Source organism: Lissotriton vulgaris, chromosome 1_1 (assembly GCF_964263255.1).
Source record: "Lissotriton vulgaris chromosome 1_1, aLisVul1.2, whole genome shotgun sequence".
Taxonomy (NCBI): domain Eukaryota; kingdom Metazoa; phylum Chordata; class Amphibia; order Caudata; family Salamandridae; genus Lissotriton; species Lissotriton vulgaris.
Window position 1 is genome coordinate 476077227 of NC_141685.1, and position 17898 is coordinate 476095124.

The window sequence follows — 17898 nt, forward strand, 5'->3', positions numbered from 1 at the left end:
TTTAAAAACTCAGAAATTCACTGAAAAAACCCACAGATTTCAGGGGTGTTATAGTTAGTTCGACATTTCACTCTTACAAAACCATTGAAATTCCCCCGTTATAGTTAGTTGTACTAACTATAACTCACGCACACGCAATCCACTGCTGATGATGTCACATATTACATCATTCATGACATGGTCAGTGACATCACTGATGACATCTCAAATGACATCACTGATGACATCATCCATGTGACAAACTGATACACCTCATCATACAGTAGCATAAATTTTCAACACTCATTATTAAATATGAAGTACCATATTTGAAACCATTGACACACCAGTACACTTTTCTAAAAACCCACTCAGTGATTCCTAAATCTACACACACATCTAAACACTTACCTATAGATTCACTCATAAATGCTAACAAAGATCAATAGAACACTATTAAATATACTTATACACCTACATCAACATTACAAACCAGCACATATCCTATTCACTTATGCAGACATCCTACTCACTTATGCAAATAATTGATTATACTTATATTTACTAAGCTACTCACTTACACAAACACCACTTTTTTTTATTCATATATATAGTAACTCATACTTAGTGTGTTATACAAATCACTATTACAACTATACAGTTATCCATATCTCACACATACAATCACTGAGTCTTATTTATATACTTATTTATATACAACAATTGTCACATACACTGCCTTTTGTATTTTTAGTTTGTTGGACATACATCATTGAGAAATATATTTTACTCATCACCACACCCATAAAGAGATTCACTCACCCAAACAACTGTTTCCACATTCAGTCTTAACCTCTTACACCTACTAAATCAACTATTTACACATCTTTCGACAGTCACACACGTCCCACCCAACCACACACACATTCATTCACGATCCCATACAAATACTCACTTAACTAATTAATAACTAATGTAGACTTTCACATACCTAGTAACCAACTTATGTAGTAATTTACACAACAAGAGATAGTGATACAGGTATTCACAAAGTTATTCACTATCCCATATATTTAGTAAGACACTTTAAATTTGTCACTTAGACACTCAATCACTTTGCTACTAAATCCTCCCTTCAGACACATCTACATCCACTCAGTGTTCAAGGCAGATTTATATATATATATATAAAATACTTATTTAAATATCGAAGCAAACCACATTCACTGGATCGTGTGATCAGTGATGTCATCATTGATGTCATTTGAAATGTCATCAGTGATGTCACTGACCATGTCATGAATGATGTAATATGTGACCTCATCAGCAGTGGATAGCGTGCGCGTGAGTTATAGTTAGTACAAGTAACTATAACAGAGGAATTTCAATGGTTTTGTAAGAGTGAAATGTCCAACTAACTATAAAACCCCTGAAACCTGTGTTTTTTCAGTGAATATATATATATACATACATTACTCAACATGAAAATTTTGTAATAAAGTCCCTAATTACGATGCCGGTCGGACAAGCATCCGACCGGCATTGCATCGGAATGGAAACCGACCGACAAGCAGTCTGCGGTTCCATCCGACGAATTTGGATGCAACTACCTATAAGCCAGTAGTAAACATCCATTTACCTAATGCGGTTTGTGCAGCAGGCAAAAAAGGGTCGCTGCACAACCCGCATTCGGAAAATGGATGTTTGCAAACATCCATGCATCATATGGCAGCCACCACGTGGTGCATGCCACAAGGTGCATGGATGTTTTGGGGTGGGGGGGCACCAGTGGTGCCCCCCAGGCCTCTTAGCGGAGGCCACGGAGGGACGGGGCCCTGCTAGGGGCACCCAAAGCCTGTTTCCGTCCGCTGGGCCGACGGGCTCCTTGAGCCCATCGCACATCAGCAGTTGGTCTCTCCACGTGCTGCCTCTGACCGCCGCATCATAATGGGGCAGGCGGAAAGCAAGGGCAGATGTCGGTCGGATCGCAACCAACAGGCAAGTCGTTTGCGATCCGACCGAGATCGTAAGCAGTCCCGATGTTGTTAACAGCAAATTGTACATTAATTTGTTGTGCACCACATACATTCAGAGAAATGCAACATACTGATGGACAGAAAGAGAAACAGCGATAGGAGAGGTCCTCCATTTTCCCAGTTAATGCTGAGGTAAATTTAATAATTTAAAGCAGTGATCCAGTGTGTTCTTGTGACCACCTGAAGAAAACTCCCATGCTGCCATACTAAAATCAACCAAACTGCAGAATATCCTCGGATGATTTGTTTATCTGTGATGCTGTCAATTTGTAATCTTCTGCGCTTATCTTCCTTCTTAGGAGTTGGAAAAATATGTGGAGTGTGGTGTCTGTTAACTGCTAATGACGCAACGGTAAAAGGAGGAACCTTGTATCCAATTTCAGTGAAGAAATTTCTTAGAGCTCAAGATATAGCCATGCAGAATTGCCTTCCTTCAGTATACTTGGTTGACAGCGCAGGAGCATTTCTTCCTCTTCAGGTAACATGCACAGCACATACTATGTTGGAAAAATGCTTAGTGTGATCTTGTTTTAATCTGGTTGTATACTCTGAAGAGCACACCTTTTTCCATACAGCAGAAATGTACTGAGTACGTTGCCATACTGATGTCATACCTGCATGACATCAAAAGCATTTTAGTAGCATACAGTAATATGTTGTCAATACATGGGCCATTTAGTTAATGTACTAAGATGGTAAATGTGGGTTCCCTCAGTAAAGACACATTTTTAATATTTCTCATTAGAGTGTACATTCTCACCTACAGTATCACTTTACCTAGGTAAATAAAGTTCGACTGTTCAAAGATGTGAAACACTTCATGAGTGCTTTTTTTTTTAGCAAAGTCTAAAATAGTGTTTCTCTTACATGCATGCAAAAAATAAATTCAGCTCAGCTTCTTAACTGGAGGGAGACCTGGATTTGCCCACCATTCCCATTATATAGTGACCTCCTTGGGCTTTTGTGGCAAACATTCATCACCATCCAGTATGCAGTTTACTACCTCAATGTGTCTTAGAATATTATTTGTCTGTCTGGATAGATAAACCGTGAGAAGAAAAGTCTGAGGTACAGTGATCTCTGTTATAGGAAATCCAGTGGGTCAAAGATTGTCTCTTTCGCTGAGATTGGAGTTTTTGGGGGGTGGGCAGAATGCCCCACCCTGCTCGGATCTTCAGGCGGGTGTTAGGGTCAGATAGCAATAGGGCTAAGTGATTGGCCGGTGGGCAGGGTTTTAGGACATACAGTGGCATTGCATGTGGTCCTGGGTGTGCCATTTCAGTTACCAGACACGCCGGCTGGTTAGGGACACTTTGTCTTTTACATTCCGTCAGTTTCATTAATTCAGACAGTTAAAATGTCCTTGAGTGAAAGCATAAGGCAGGCCTTCCTCATGCTGGAGCAAGGAGGCTGGCTGGTTGCTGGTACCGGGGGGCCCTGCAGCAAGCGGGGTGCCCCGTGCTACGAGGCTGCGGAGGAGGTTGACTGGGTTTGCAGCGGCTGTGCTGGCCTGCTCCCGCATGAAACCCAAGCAAAAGCACTTAGGGTAAGCGGTAAGCGTGAAGTGGAAAATGGCCACATCAAGCACGGCAGGCCTGCCATCACGGGCCAAACTGCTTACCAAGTAGAGCAGCTGCCCGGGCAGGTCATGCCTTCGGCGTACAATTGAGGCTGGTGGGGTGGCGGGAAGCTTAAGTGTGCCCTCACGAAGCCTGGTTGCCCCCACGCTCCCCGCCTGCTGCCTGCCTCCTACCTGCTGCCTGCCTGCTAACGCCGCTCCGATCCGGCGCCCCAGCCGCCGCAGGGCCGCTCGAACTCGGCTCCCCGGCGCCCCAGCCGCCGCAGGGCCGCCCGCCTAGATTTTCGCGCCGGTTCTTGCCGCGACCCCGCCCCCCCGCCTGCCGATTGGCCCACGCGCTCCCCGCCTCCCAGCGGACCCTCCCTCCCGGCTCCCTTCTTATGACGCCCCCGGAGCGACCGCGCGCAGCGGGAGCACCGACTGAGCGCCGAAGGTGCGCCAAAGGTAAGCCCGTCTGCGCCCGTCCGCGCCTGGACCGCGCCCGAACCCCCACCGACGGAAGACGACCCGACTGTCCTACAACGCCACCGAACTTATCGCACTCAACACCGGCGGGATCCCTGGATGCTACCGAGCCACTCCGAGGCGCACCCACGGACCCTTCAGCTACCACGCCTGCAAGTTCACCTGCATCCGGACCTGCCCCGCACCAGCACCCGCCAAGCCGAACACCAGCAGCAACCACCTCAAGTGCATCCTGCTCAACACCCGCTCCGTCCACAGGCACGCCATCGAACTCTGGAACCTCCTCGACACCACAGCTCCTGACGTCGCCTTCCTCACGGAAACCTGGATGAACGACTCCTCAGCACCCGACATCGCAATCGCCATCCCAGAGGGATACAAGATCACCCGAAGAGACCGCGTCAAACAGACGGGAGGAGGCATCGCCATCATCCACAGGGACACCATCCACATCACGACCAACACCGACGACACCCTGAAAACCGCCGAACACCTACACTTCCAGATCCGCACCGACCCGAAGACCACCCTCAGAGGCACCCTGATCTACTGACCCCCGGGACCACGCACACAATTCAGCGAGGACATCGCCGACTTCGTCAGCCCGCATGCTCTCCCCTCCGCTGACTACATCCTCCTGGGGGACCTCAACTTAAACCTGGAGAACAACAACGACCGCAACACCATCACCCTGCTCGACAACCTCGCCAACCTCGGACTCAAGCAGCTGGTGTCCACCCCCACCCACCTCGCCGGACACACACTCGACGCCGTCTTCTCATCCAGCAAAGACATCGCCTTCAGCCACGCCACTGGACTCCACTGGACGGACCACAGCTGCGTCCACTTCACCTTCAGAAAAACGACGCTCCACCACCACCAGCAACCGGTTGCTCGAAGAAGCTGGAACAAGATCACAGCCGACCAGCTCGCCGCTTCCCTGAGCCAGCACCCCCCCCGCCAGCTCAGCGAACCCCAGCCAGGCCACCGACAACCTGATCCCGCCTCCCAGCTGACCCTCCCACACACGAAGAACAGACTCTCCCCAGCCCGTACCTAGCTGTGACCACCGGGATTCCTTCCTGAACGGTCGCTCCCCCCACGCTCTCCTGCTAGATTCACTGATTGACTACACCTGCATCGCAGCTGAAGCCCTGTGCACCCGAGCATTCCTGACCGCGCCTGGTATCGTTGACATTGAAAGATTAATCGCGCTTTTAAGCTCTTGCTCGCGCTGCGCTGTGAGAACGTAATTTCACTTAATTGATTTGTGCTTTGTTGCACTTTGAATTGCCTGCTTCACGCTTTGTGCCTCACTGTCTGCGAAGCTAACCGCGTTTATCAAAGCTTCTGCATTAGCGCTTGGAAGCTGATTGTCGCTTGGCGCTTTCTGAAACCTGATTGTAAAATTTTGGTTGGCGCTCTGTGTATTTATAACTTACACTTCATTGCTGTAGTGTGCAACGTTAGTACTTTTGTTAGTGGCGCTTTGGCAGAGGTATTCAGCAGGAGTTGAGAGCCTTTGGCTGCCTGTTGACGAGCATTGTGCTGTGCCCTGCTTTTACTTTCATTTTTGCCCTCCATTTTGTGTTTTCCTCTCCCCTGACCTGCCTCTCTGATCCCGCCTCCCAGCTGACCCTCCAACGCTCCGCCCCCTCCACCATCCTTTTAAGCCAGATGGTACCACGCGCAGCGTCCACGCGCTACGGCCGCGCCGAAGGTGCGCCAAAGGTAAGCCCGTCTACGCCCGTCCGCGCCTGGACCGCGCCCAGCTCCATACCCCCTGGCCCCTGTCACGCCCACCCCTCCCACATTACCTACGATGCCACCACCCTCCTAGCCCTTAACCCCGACCACTCCCCCAACTGCGTCCAAGTCGCTCCTGGACAAACCCACGGACCTTTCTCATGCAACTCCTGCAAATTCAACGGCACCGACAACAACTCCGCTACGATCACACCACAGATATCCGACCCCAACCACCTACAATGCATCCTGCTCAACACCCGATCGGTCCACAGGCACGCCATTGACCTCTGGAATCTACTAGACACCATCTCTCCGGACGTCGCCTTCCTAACAGAAACATGGATGAACGCCTCTTCTGCCCCAGTCATCACCATTGCCATCCCAGAAGATTACAAGATCATACGCAAGGACCGTACCGGCCACACAGGAGGAGGTATCGCTATCATCCATAAGAAATCCATCCGCATCTCAACCAGCTCAGACGTCAATCTCGCCAACTCTGAACACCTTCACTTCCAGATCCACATCGACCCCAAGACCACACTCAGAGGCACCCTCCTTTACCTCCAGGACCCCGCGCACAATTTAGTGAGGACATCACGGACTTCATCACTCCACACGCGCTCCCCTCCAAAGATTACATCCTTCTGGGAGACCTCAACTTTCACCTTGAAAAGAACAACGACCGCAACTCCACCACCCTTTTGGACAACCTCGCCAACCTCGGACTTAAACAACTGGTCACTTCCCCCACCCACATCGCAGGTCACACACTCGACCCTATCTTCACCTCCAGCAAACATGTCTCCTTCAGCCACACCACGGCTCTCCTTTGGACTGACCACAGCTGCGTTCACTTCACCTACAACAAGCCCAAACCCGACAACCACCCCCAACCAACTCTGCAAAGAAACTGGAACAAAATCACCACCGACCAGATCTCCTCATCGCTTCTTCTAAACCCCCCAGCCCACTCCTCTAATCCCGACCAAGCCGCCACCAACCTCACCCTATGGTTATCCAACAGCGCCAACATCCTAGCACCACTGAAAAAACGACAAAACAAACTCGGCAGCAAGAAGGCCTCCTGGTTCAACGATGATCTTAAGAAATCCAAGAAACTCTGCCGCTCCCTTGAGAAGGCCTGGAAAAAAGATCCAACCACCAGCACCAAGGAAGCCTTCAAAAACGCCACCCGCTTACACCACCAACTGATCCGAAAAGCCAAGAAAGCCGCTTTCAAGGACCGACTAGATAACAACGCCCACAACAGCAAAGAACTATTCAATATCGTCAAGGAATTCACCAATCCCACGGCCAACTCCAACGACATCACCCCCTCCCAAGCCCTCTGCAACTCCCTAGCCTCATTCTTCCACAACAAAATCGCAGACATCCACAACAGCTTCGACAACCAACCCGAAGACCAACCCACCCAACCCCTAGCAGGACCCCCACCTCCCTTGAACACCCTCAACGACTGGAACCCAATCTCCACTGAGGACACCATCCGCCTGATGAACTCCATCCACTCAGGATCCCCAACCGACCCATGCCCTCACCACATCTTCAACAAAGCAGACTCCATCATAGCACCACACCTCCGAGATGTCATCAACTGCTCCTTCAACTCCGCCACCTTCCCGGAAAGCTGGAAACATGCCGAACTCAGCGCCCTCCTGAAGAAACCCACAGCTGACCCCACCGAACTCAAAAACTACCGCCCCATCTCGCTCCTTCCATTCCCGGCCAAAGTCATCGAGAAAGCGGTCAACAACCAGCTCGCCGCCTTCCTTGAAACTAACAAATCCCTCGACTCCTCACAATCCGGCTTCCGAGCCAAACGCAGCACTGAAACCGCCCTCATCGCAGCAATAGACGACATTCGAACTCTCCTGGACAATGGAGACACAGTCGCCCTCATCCTCCTTGACCTCTCCGCAGCCTTCGACACAGTCTGCCATAGTACCCTTCTACAGCGCCTCAAAAACATCGGAATACAAGGAAAAGCATTGGAATGGATCACCTCATTCCTCACCGGAAGAACCCAGAGAGTCTGCCTCCCACCATTCATCTCAGAGGCCACTGAAGTCATCTGCGGCGTACCCCAAGGATCCTCACTCAGTCCCACCCTCTTCAACGTATACATGAGCCCCCTCGCGGCCATCGCACGCCAACACAACCTCAACATCATCTCCTACGCGGATGACACTCAACTGATCCTTTCACTCACCAATGACCCTAGCACCGCCAAAACTAACCTACACGAAGGAATGAAAGAAGTAGCCGAATGGATGAAACACAGCCGTCTGAAACTGAACTCAGATAAAACAGAAGTCCTTATCTTAGGCACCTCCCCCTCTGCCTGGGACGACTCTTGGTGGCCAGAAGCCCTTGGAAAAGCACCCATCCCGACGGACCACGCACGGAACCTGGGCGTCATCCTGGATTCCTCACTTTCAATGGATAGACAAGTCAACGCCGTCTCTTCATCCTGCTTCAACATTCTTCGCATGCTCAAAAAAACATTTCGTTGGATCCCCACCGAAACTAGGAAAACGGTCACCCACGCTCTGGTCACGAGCCGACTGGACTACGGAAACACCCTCTACGCCGGTACTACCGCTAAACTCCAGAAAAAACTCCAACGAATCCAGAACGCTTCAGCCAGGCTCATATTAGACATCCCGCGCAAAGAACACATCTCTGGTCACCTGAAAAACCTCCACTGGCTCCCCGTCAATAAGAGGATCAATTTCCGGCTCCTAAACCACGCACACAAAGCACTCTACGAAATCGGACCAGAATGCCTCAACACACGACTGTCCTTCTACACCCTCTCACGCCAGCTACGATCATCCAATCAAGCCCTGGCCACTGTACCTCGCATCAACAAAACCACCATGGGAGGTAGATCCTTCTCCTACCTGGCAGCTAACACCTGGAACTCACTTCCCACTCACCTTCGCCTTACTCAGAACCACCTAGCATTCAGAAAGCAACTTAAAACGTGGATATTTGACCAGTAATTCCCCACCCCTCTTCAAGCGCCTTGAGACCCTCTGGGTATGTAGCGCGCTATATAAATTTTCTGACTTGACTTGACAACCTCACGAAGTGGATCAACAACTGCGCGGACGAACTCGCCCCACTGAGGACCCCGCCCAGCAGACCCGGCAGCAAGAAGGCCCCATGGTTCACCGACGAACTCAAGAGCTCCAAGAAGAACTGCCGAGCCCTCGAGAAAGCCTGGAGAAGGGAACCAACACCGGACAACATGACCGCCCTCAAGCTTGCCACCCAGAAGCACCACCAACTGATCCGCGCCACCAAGAAAACTGCATTCAAGGACCGGCTGGACAACAACGCACACAATTGCAAGGAACTCTTCAACATCGTCAAAGAGCTCTCCAACCCCAACGCCGGAAACAACGACATCACCCCATCGCAAGACCTCTGCAATTCCCTCGCCTCCTATTTCCACAACAAGATCGCAGACATACACAACAGCTTCAGCACTCAACCGACGCACGCCACAACCGAACCACCACCCCCCACCACCACCCTCCGCGCCTGGACTCCGATCAGCACCGAAGACACCATCCGCATGATGAACTCCATCCACTCCGGATCTCCGACCGGCCCCTGCCCTCACCACGTCTTCAACAAGGCCGACGCTGTCATCGCACCCCACCTGCGGGACATCATCAACACCTCCTTCGACACCGCCACCTTCCCGGAGAGCTGGAAGCACGCCGAACTCAGCGCCCTACTAAAGAAACCTACAGCGGACCCCACCGAACTCAAGAATTACCGCCCCATCTCGCTCCTCCCGTTCCCAGCCAAAGTCATCGAGAAGACCGTCATCAAACAGCTGGCCGCCTTCCTCGAGACTAATGGATTCCTCGACCCCTCACAGTCTGGCTTCCGAGCCAACCACAGCACCGAGACCGCCCTCATCGCTGCCACCGATGACATCCGAGCCCTGATGGACAACGGAGAAACAGCGGCCCTCATCCTCCTAGACCTCTCCGCGGCATTCGACACTGTCTGCCACTGCACCCTAGTGCAGCGCCTCAGCAACGTCGGAATCCAGGAGAAGGCACTGGAATGGATCATCTCCTTCCTCGACGGAAGAACACAGAGAGTCCGTCTACCACCGTACAAGTCAGAGGCCACCGAAGTCATCTGCGGCGTCCCTCAAGGATCCTCACTGAGCCCCACCCTCTTCAACGTCTACATGAGCCCCCTCGCGGCCATCGCACGCCAACACAACCTCAACATCATCTCCTACGCTGACAACACCCAGCGGATCCTCTCCCTGACCAACGACGCCGCCAGAGCCAACCTTCACGAAGGGATGAAAGACGTAGCCGAGTGGATGACGACCAGCCGCCGGAAACTGAACTCAGACAAGACGGAAGTCCTCATCCTGGGTTCCTCGCCCTCCGCCTGGGTCGACTCCTGGTGGCCCCCTGCCCTGGGCAGCGCACCCAAACCGACAGACCACGCACGCAACCTGGGCTTCATCTTGGACTCCTCCCTCACCATGACCAGACAAGTCAACGCCGTCTCCTCGTCATGCTTCAACATCCTGCGCATGCTACGGAAGATCTTCCGGTGGATCCCCACCGAGACCAGGAAGACGGTCACCCAGGCCCTCATCACCAGCCGACTGGACTACGGCAACGCCCTCTACGCCGGAACCACCGCCAAGCTCCAGATGAGACTCCAGCGGATCCAGAACGCCTCAGCCAGACTCATCCTCGACATCCCACGACACAGCCACATCTCCGGACATCTGAGAGACCAGCATTGGCTCCCCGTCAACAAAAGAATCACCTTCCGCCTCCTCACCCACGCACACAAAGCCCTACCCGATCAAGGCCCGAGCTACCTCAACAAACGCATCAACTTCTACGCTCCCAAACGACATCTCCGATCAGCCAGCCACGCCCTCGCCGCCGTCCCCCGCATCCGAAGAACGACAACAGGAGGAAGGTCCTTCTCCTACCTGGCCGCCAAGACCTGGAACTCCCTCCCTCCCGACCTGCGCCTGACCCAAGACCACCTCTCCTTCAGGAAGAAGCTCAAGACCTGGCTATTCGAGCAGTAGCAGCACTCCCCTCCCCCCCCCCCCCCCCCCCCCCCCCCCTCCCCAAGCGCCTTGAGACCCTCCGGGTAAGTAGTGCGCTCTATAAATGTCTGTGATTGATTGATTGATCGAAGCGCGTTAATGAGGCCCGGAGGCTGGAGCCATAAGGTGTCGGCGCTTTAGCGCTGATGTGTTGGTGAGACAGGGAGCATCATAGATTGGCCAGAGGCCATACGAGGAGCCAGTACGTGTGGAGCACTTACCTGCTGCATGTTGTGGCTGGCAGGCCAGAGAGTGCGGTGACGCCTCTCTGCCACGAAAGGGCAGTGCTCATGATGTCAGGAGGTAGGGTTTTTGATTCACAAGGCCGGGCGTTGGACTGGTCTAGTCAGCGCTGGCAGGCCTGACTGAGTAGAGAATGTAGGTGTCCAATGAGAGGCAGTGTGAGGAGCCCAAGCAGGGCTCGGGCAGAGGAGTGTGTGGCTGGCCTGGCTCGCCTTAAGGGAAGCGAATCTGCTTTGCTAGCACCTGCTTGGCAGGACATGGAGGGAGTCTATGTGCCTGGGAATAGGCCTGGGGATGCCGTTGAGCAGAAACTGTTTATTACCGCAGCAGGGGTGGGAACCCTTTTGTTGGCCCGGAGAAGGATTTGATGGTAGCTCCTGAAAGCAGGCAGGGGGGGGGGGATTGAGCGCATCCTACCTGTGGGTTGGGGAGAGGGGGACCAGTTGGGGGAGTGCTGTGAGGTGGGTATGGTTGCCTGAGACACCTCCTAGCGAGCCAGAGCAGGTAGGTCAGGGCCAGTTTTGTGCTAACCATGTGAGTGAGGTAGGGTCGGTGAAGATGTCACTACAGCCGGGAACATCTGGTGCGACCTGGCAGCCCTAGCCCGAAGACAGAGCTTGTGTCTTAGTGGCGTCTCTGGGACCACATTGTACCGCATATAAGAGCGGCAAGAATGCGGATCTGCATCCGCGTTGCCTGAACAGAATTCCTTTCAATAACTTTATAATGACCAATTTGGAGATGGTGTTGCGGATGAAGGTGTAGTGCCTGGTACAAGTGGCGTTACATCGGAAAAAAACAAGGGAGACCCTACTCTCAGGAAACCAGAGCATACAATAGATTTTGAAAACAGCGATTCTTGTGGACAATGTGAAAATATTCTATAATATGTAGGCACAATGGCAAAATAAAACTGAAGTAGAATGCCGAAGAAGAAACTTTATACAGAACACAATACCTTTTGAGCCATACTGAGCTCTGTTGCTCTACGTAAGGCTGTGGCCTCCTTATCCTGTGTGAGTCTGAGGACATTCTCCCTGTATCCCGGTGGAGCAAACTGTTGAAGGAGGTAAGAGAAGGGCGGATGGGAGGGTCTGTTTGAGGACTGATCATTGGTCAGCCTTACGGTATAGCTGATTGAGGTGTTCCTCAAGAAGGAGCCAGGTTTGTTTCGGTTGATTCAACATTTGTCATGGCAGGAGGCCTGTCATTCAATGATTTCATCCCGGAGGCATGCACTATAGTGCACTATGCCTCCGTAGACACAGCCATACAGCTGGTGAACTGGTATGGCCTAGGCACATTGATGGCAAAATGCGATGTTAAATCAGCTTTTCATTTGCTTCCAGTTCACTCGGATGATTATAAGTTGTTGAGCATGCTGTTTGTGGGCCACTTTATTGTGGTCAAAGCATTGCCAATTGGCGATTTAATTTTCCATTCATTGCTTGAGATTTTTAGTTCCTGTTTGCACAAGTTTGTTTACTTGTGGGGAAGGAGGTCGTGACGCAATAGCTGGATGCTTTTGTTTATGGGTGCCCTAGCGTCACCTGATGTCTGAAAGGTTTGTTGTTGTTTCAAGAGTTGATGCAAGATGTTTGGGACCCCTTGGCACAGGAGAAGACTGTAGGGCCGATGCAGGTGATTACTTTTTTGGGCACTCAACTGGAATCCACAAACATGGAGATTAGATTGCCTCAGGACAAGAAGTGGAAGTGTTTGGACAGGATGTTGGTGAAGCCGAAGGTTCATGTGAAAGATATTAAGGTACTCCTAGGCCATCTAAAATTTGCTTGCAGGGCAGTGAGGGCAGGCAGAACTTTGCACTTGGGGCTGTCGCTGGCAGGGACATCACTTCCAAACCACAGGGTTCTTCTCGAGGATGGGCTGAAGGAGCAGTTGCGAGTTTGTAGAGTGTTTTTGAAATAATGCAATGGGATCCCATGGCTGGAATAGGGGAGCAGGTGGAGTGGCCGGTCAAACTTTTCTCGGAGGCAGCTGATGGTCACAGTTTTTGCATTTTCTGGTAAGGTCGGTGGTGTGCAGAGAAGTGGCAGAAAAGTGAAATCACGGGGGACGGTGCATAGCTTTTCTGGAGGAAGATCTGTGGGCTTGTACCATGGGCCGACTAGAGGAATCAGCGATGGCAGTTCATTTGTGGTCCGTAGGCAAGATCACCCGCAGAGCGTACAGGTTCTCATGGGAGGAATTCTTGCAGTCTGGGGTGGTGAGACGGAGTGGCGTCGAGTGAGTAGTGCCCAGACGAAATAAGGTGATACATTTCATTATGTCTTTAAATGAGAAGGGTTTGTCGGCTATCACCATAGCGGGTAAGTTAGCTGGGGTAGCTTTCTATGGGAAGCTGTTAGGGTGGTATGAGCAATCGGCAGGGGCAGATTTTGAAGGGATGGGCAAGTTAGCGGGACAATGGGGAAAGATGCAGCACCCTGTAACACTTGGCATTTTGAAGGAGATTACATTTATGCTACAGCACATTTGCATGGATGATTTTGAGACGCTGCGTTTTTCGATGTTCATGGTGTGATTGTTCTTTGGGGTTTTTCGGGTCATGGGGGTAGTCTGTTCAAAGGCTAAGATGTGAGGGCCCAAAAGGAGGATGTGAGATGGATTGGATCCCGCTGTGGTGCAAATGTGGCTTCCCAGGTTTAAGACCGACTGGTCAGGCAGGGGCACGTGTATTACATTTAGGGCTTACCCAGAAGTGTGAGTCTGCCCATGTGCATTGTGGATGGTGTTGCTGAGACAAGGTGCAGTGAAATTTTTAGGCACCCGGATGGGCCAAGTTTACAGCATCACAGGTGTTGGTGGTATTGAGAGAGGCTGTGAGTATGTTGGGATACTAGGCTCAGGGGTTTGGTGCGCATTCATTCCGGATTGGGATGGCGAAGGAAGCAGAACGCAAGGGGTGGAGGGCTGCAGAGATCTAGGTGGAGTGGGGAGATGGAGGTCAGATTGTTACCAGCACTATTTGAGATTGGGTTAGGTTTTTTAGGATATACATTAATATTGCTGTTTTACATCCTAGGTTGCATTGCAGGCCCAGGGCGAGGACTATAGAGGTGTGGATATATGGGCATTCCTTTGTCAAATGGGCGGCCTGGAATGTGGAAACCAGGAGAGGTGGAAAACAGCTTGGATGTCTCAACACAGTGGTTCAGCTGAAGTGATTTGGCTAGGGGGCATGCACTGGTATAAGTTATTGCCTAAGTTAATTTTGATGACGAAGGGATGCCCCTACCCAGACATTTTGCTCCTGTATTTGGGCGAGAATGGCTTACTGCAGATGAAAGGACTAGCACTCTTAAAGAGTATCAAGGCTGACTTGCAGGAGATCAAAAGTTTATGGGATGGTATCACCATATTGTGGACTGAGTTCTTACTGAGGAGGGCTTGGAGAGGGGCGATCAAACCAGGTGCCATTGACAGGACAAGACGGAAAGGGAACAGGGAGCTCAAACAGTTTTGCAAATCTGGAAATGTGGACATAGAATATAAAACAGTAGAGTTTTTTCCTTGCGATGGGATGATTGGTTTTTGGGGTTGAGTTATTCCTGATGCTGGTGAGAAATGTATTGGCAGGGCTGTTGCACGTTAGTGGGGATGTGGCAAATTTTCAGCAGGCGAGGGGGGAACAGAAATATTCTGGAGGTTTTTCTGCAGGCAGTTGGTTACACAAGTTGAAGGTTATTGCAAGAAATGTTGGTCATGTTGAGACCCACTTAAGGGGAAGGGTGAGGGGGTTCTGAATGCAATATGAAGGCAACAGTGGTGTATGCCTGATAGTTGGATGCAGGGAGTTTGAGTGAGGAGAGTTGGGATTGGGCTTTTGGTTTTGTTTAAAGGGTTACTTAGGGAAGGAGGATGGATAGGTATTAAGATGTGTAGTGAGGCCAGGTTTTGATGGTTAGTATGTAAGGCATAGCGCAGTTGAATGTACTTGGGAATTGTGCATCTGTTTCATTAAAGCTGTCTTTTTTCACACTATTTTGTTGTCTGTTCTTGCGGGTGCCCTTCCAAGTTGTTTTTTTTGGTGGGGGGGGGGGGGGGGGGAGGGGGGGGGGGGGGGGGTTGGTCAGAATACAGTACCTCCCCAGAATATTTGGGCGGGTTGCAGGGACCGAGGGCAAAGGGACTAAGCGGTTGGCCGGTGGGTACTTGGGTGGAATTTTGGACAAATAGTGCATTACATATGGCCCTGGGTGCCATTTTAGTTAACAGGCACAATTACAGGTTGGAGACGTTTTTTTTATTTTTATTATTATGTTTCTTATATAGCGCCTGAATCGACCCCCGAAGGGGTATCTCCGCGCTTGCCTTGGGAACCCGTCCTGGCTTTTCCCTGTGAGATAGCCCCTACAGGGCATCCCCAAGGTGAAAGCCAGGCATCCCGCCGCGGGGGGCCGTTGTGGAGATTAAGCAAGCTTAATGCCCAGAGTTGCAGAGTGTGAACCCATGATTAGGTCAGGCACCGAAGCGAGAATTATCGAGTCCATGGACATTTGAGCTCAAGACCCTGCCGCGTCGGGAATTGAACCCTGGTCCCGGGTCTGACCTCTGCTTCAGGGTCTGCCTGCTCTAACCAGTGAGCCACGCTTCTTTGTCTTTTCATCACACATGCAACCACCCACCCTCCCTCCCTAGTTTCAGATGTTTGGGGGTTTTGGTGGTTGAATTGTTTTTAAAAAAATCTTTTGGGGTGGTTTTTAGTCGGTTAATGATGGATTTTGCAGGCTTTTAAATGAACCAGATGCCCAAGGATAGGTTGAATTGTTGGTTGTTGCTGATGCTGAGCGGGTGATTTGGCTGTTGGTTACACAGGTTAAAAGTTATTGAAAGAAACGTTGGTCATGCTGAGACCCAGTCGGGGATATGTGGGGTTGGGGGGGATCTAAATGCAATAAGAAGGCAATAGTGGTGTATATTACGATGGTTGGACATGGGAAGTTTGAGCGAGAAGAGTTGTGATTGGGCTTTTGATTTTGTGCTGGGTTACTTAAGGGAGGGAGCGCAGGATAGATAGGTATTAAGATGTATAGTGAGGACTGGTTTTGATGGTTAGTATGTATGGCGTAGCGCCAAGGTTTCTGTATTGCCAGGCTTGTGCACCTGTTTCATTAAAGCAGCCTTTTCCACACTACCTCATTGTCTGTTCTTGGATGCGTCTTCCCGCTCAAATTACAGAGGATCAGGTATTTCCGGGTAGACGTCAATCAGGACATTTGCAGGTCCTCGGTTATGGCACCCCCTCAAGTAGCACGATCCAAGCAAAGTTTACCTTGTGGTACCTCACTGTAGGTGAAGTTTATCATTCAATTCTTTAATTCTATTGTTCAAATGCGTTGCTGTGTTGTCACATTGATTGATTGGTGTATTCATTTGTTTTGGGAGTTTTGCACCACGCTCCGTGCCCTCGCTCTTGATCCCTTACAGCAACTGTCTTTCTTTACTCGAACGTTCTTCTAGGAAACAGCTTTTAAATATATGTATTTTCTTGTCTCTTACTTTTTTCAGTCTGAGCTGTTTCCAGACCAGTTCCACGGCGGAAGAACATTCTACAACGAGGCAATAATGTCTTCTAAGAAAATACCTCAGGTATTCTTAATCAGTGGATGTGTGCAGTGAGAAATGTTTGTGTTTAAATTTGGTTTAATACAGTTGGAAAAATCTGTTTCCTTTTCAAAGAAAATTAAAGTTTGTTTTTTCCAAAATGTATTGACTTTTTAAATATTTTTTTTATTATTTTCGAGCATTATTTGCAAGCCCTTTGCTCCGTTCTTGTTCTATAGCCGCGAGCTTTCAGCCACCTTATTTCAGGTTCTTATTTTGATTTATTTTTTCTGTAGCGATGCGCTACCTTTGCAGGCGTTAGTAAGATTTACCAGTAACATTTGTTTTTTATGATGCAACAATTACCCGATCTTTCATTTTTTGAAATTGGCATTGTCCTCTCAAAATATCATTAAATGTGTACATTTATGTTCTTAACCTAGAATGGGACAAATAATGACCTCTTCTTTTCAAATGTTGATGCGGTTCAGTATGGGTGATCCAGCAGGCTCACTCCTTCCCTGAATGGGTCAGTAAGGTCAGAGACCTGTGCATCACGCGCTTTCAACTGGAAGATTGTGGTTTCGCGGCTAGTGCAGAGAAGGGCTTGTTATCCGCACTTTTCTTTGAAGTGGGTTGTATTTGAGCGCATCAAGACCCAAAGGTGTCCGCTTATACTGTACTCTCCGCATAGATTGAGAAAAGTGGGCTCATCATGGACTGTGCCGATTGTTATTGGAGCTCAGAGTCGGTTATTTGTGAGTTGTTTTGCCTACATTAACCGATACAGAAGGTATAAGGTACTACCCCTGACCGTTACATCGCCTCCACTAACCCATTTGGGAGACATTGTATTGTTTTAGGTGAGTTAGCAGCGTGTAAGGGATGTTTAATTTAAATACAGTTAGTGAAAGTTTATGAACTGCATTAAAGAAGAGAAAGCTGTTGGCAAAGCCAGTAGATCTGGCATTAATGTGTTAACACATGCTGTGCAAGCCAGACCGCAAACAAAAGTCAGTGTTTCTTGAAGGATCCACTAACTTTAATTGTATAGTTTAAAAGGCTCGCTTGCCTTTTTATATAAACCTGCTTTTGTTTCTATTTTAAATGGTTGGACAGCAAAGGAGCCTTCATTACAGTCC

General features: G+C 50.1%; 1 protein-coding gene across 1 annotated transcript in view; it reads left to right on the forward strand.

Annotated features, from left to right (window-relative positions):
• Positions 1–17898, forward strand: part of LOC147747372 (methylcrotonoyl-CoA carboxylase beta chain, mitochondrial-like) — a 299929-nt gene that overhangs the window by 99306 nt on the left and 182725 nt on the right. Inside the window, exons 3-4 of the mRNA XM_086953849.1 lie at positions 2315–2493; positions 16721–16801. Coding sequence (XP_086809975.1) covers positions 2315–2493; positions 16721–16801 — 260 coding nt within the window. The remainder of the gene's footprint in view (positions 1–2314; positions 2494–16720; positions 16802–17898) is intronic.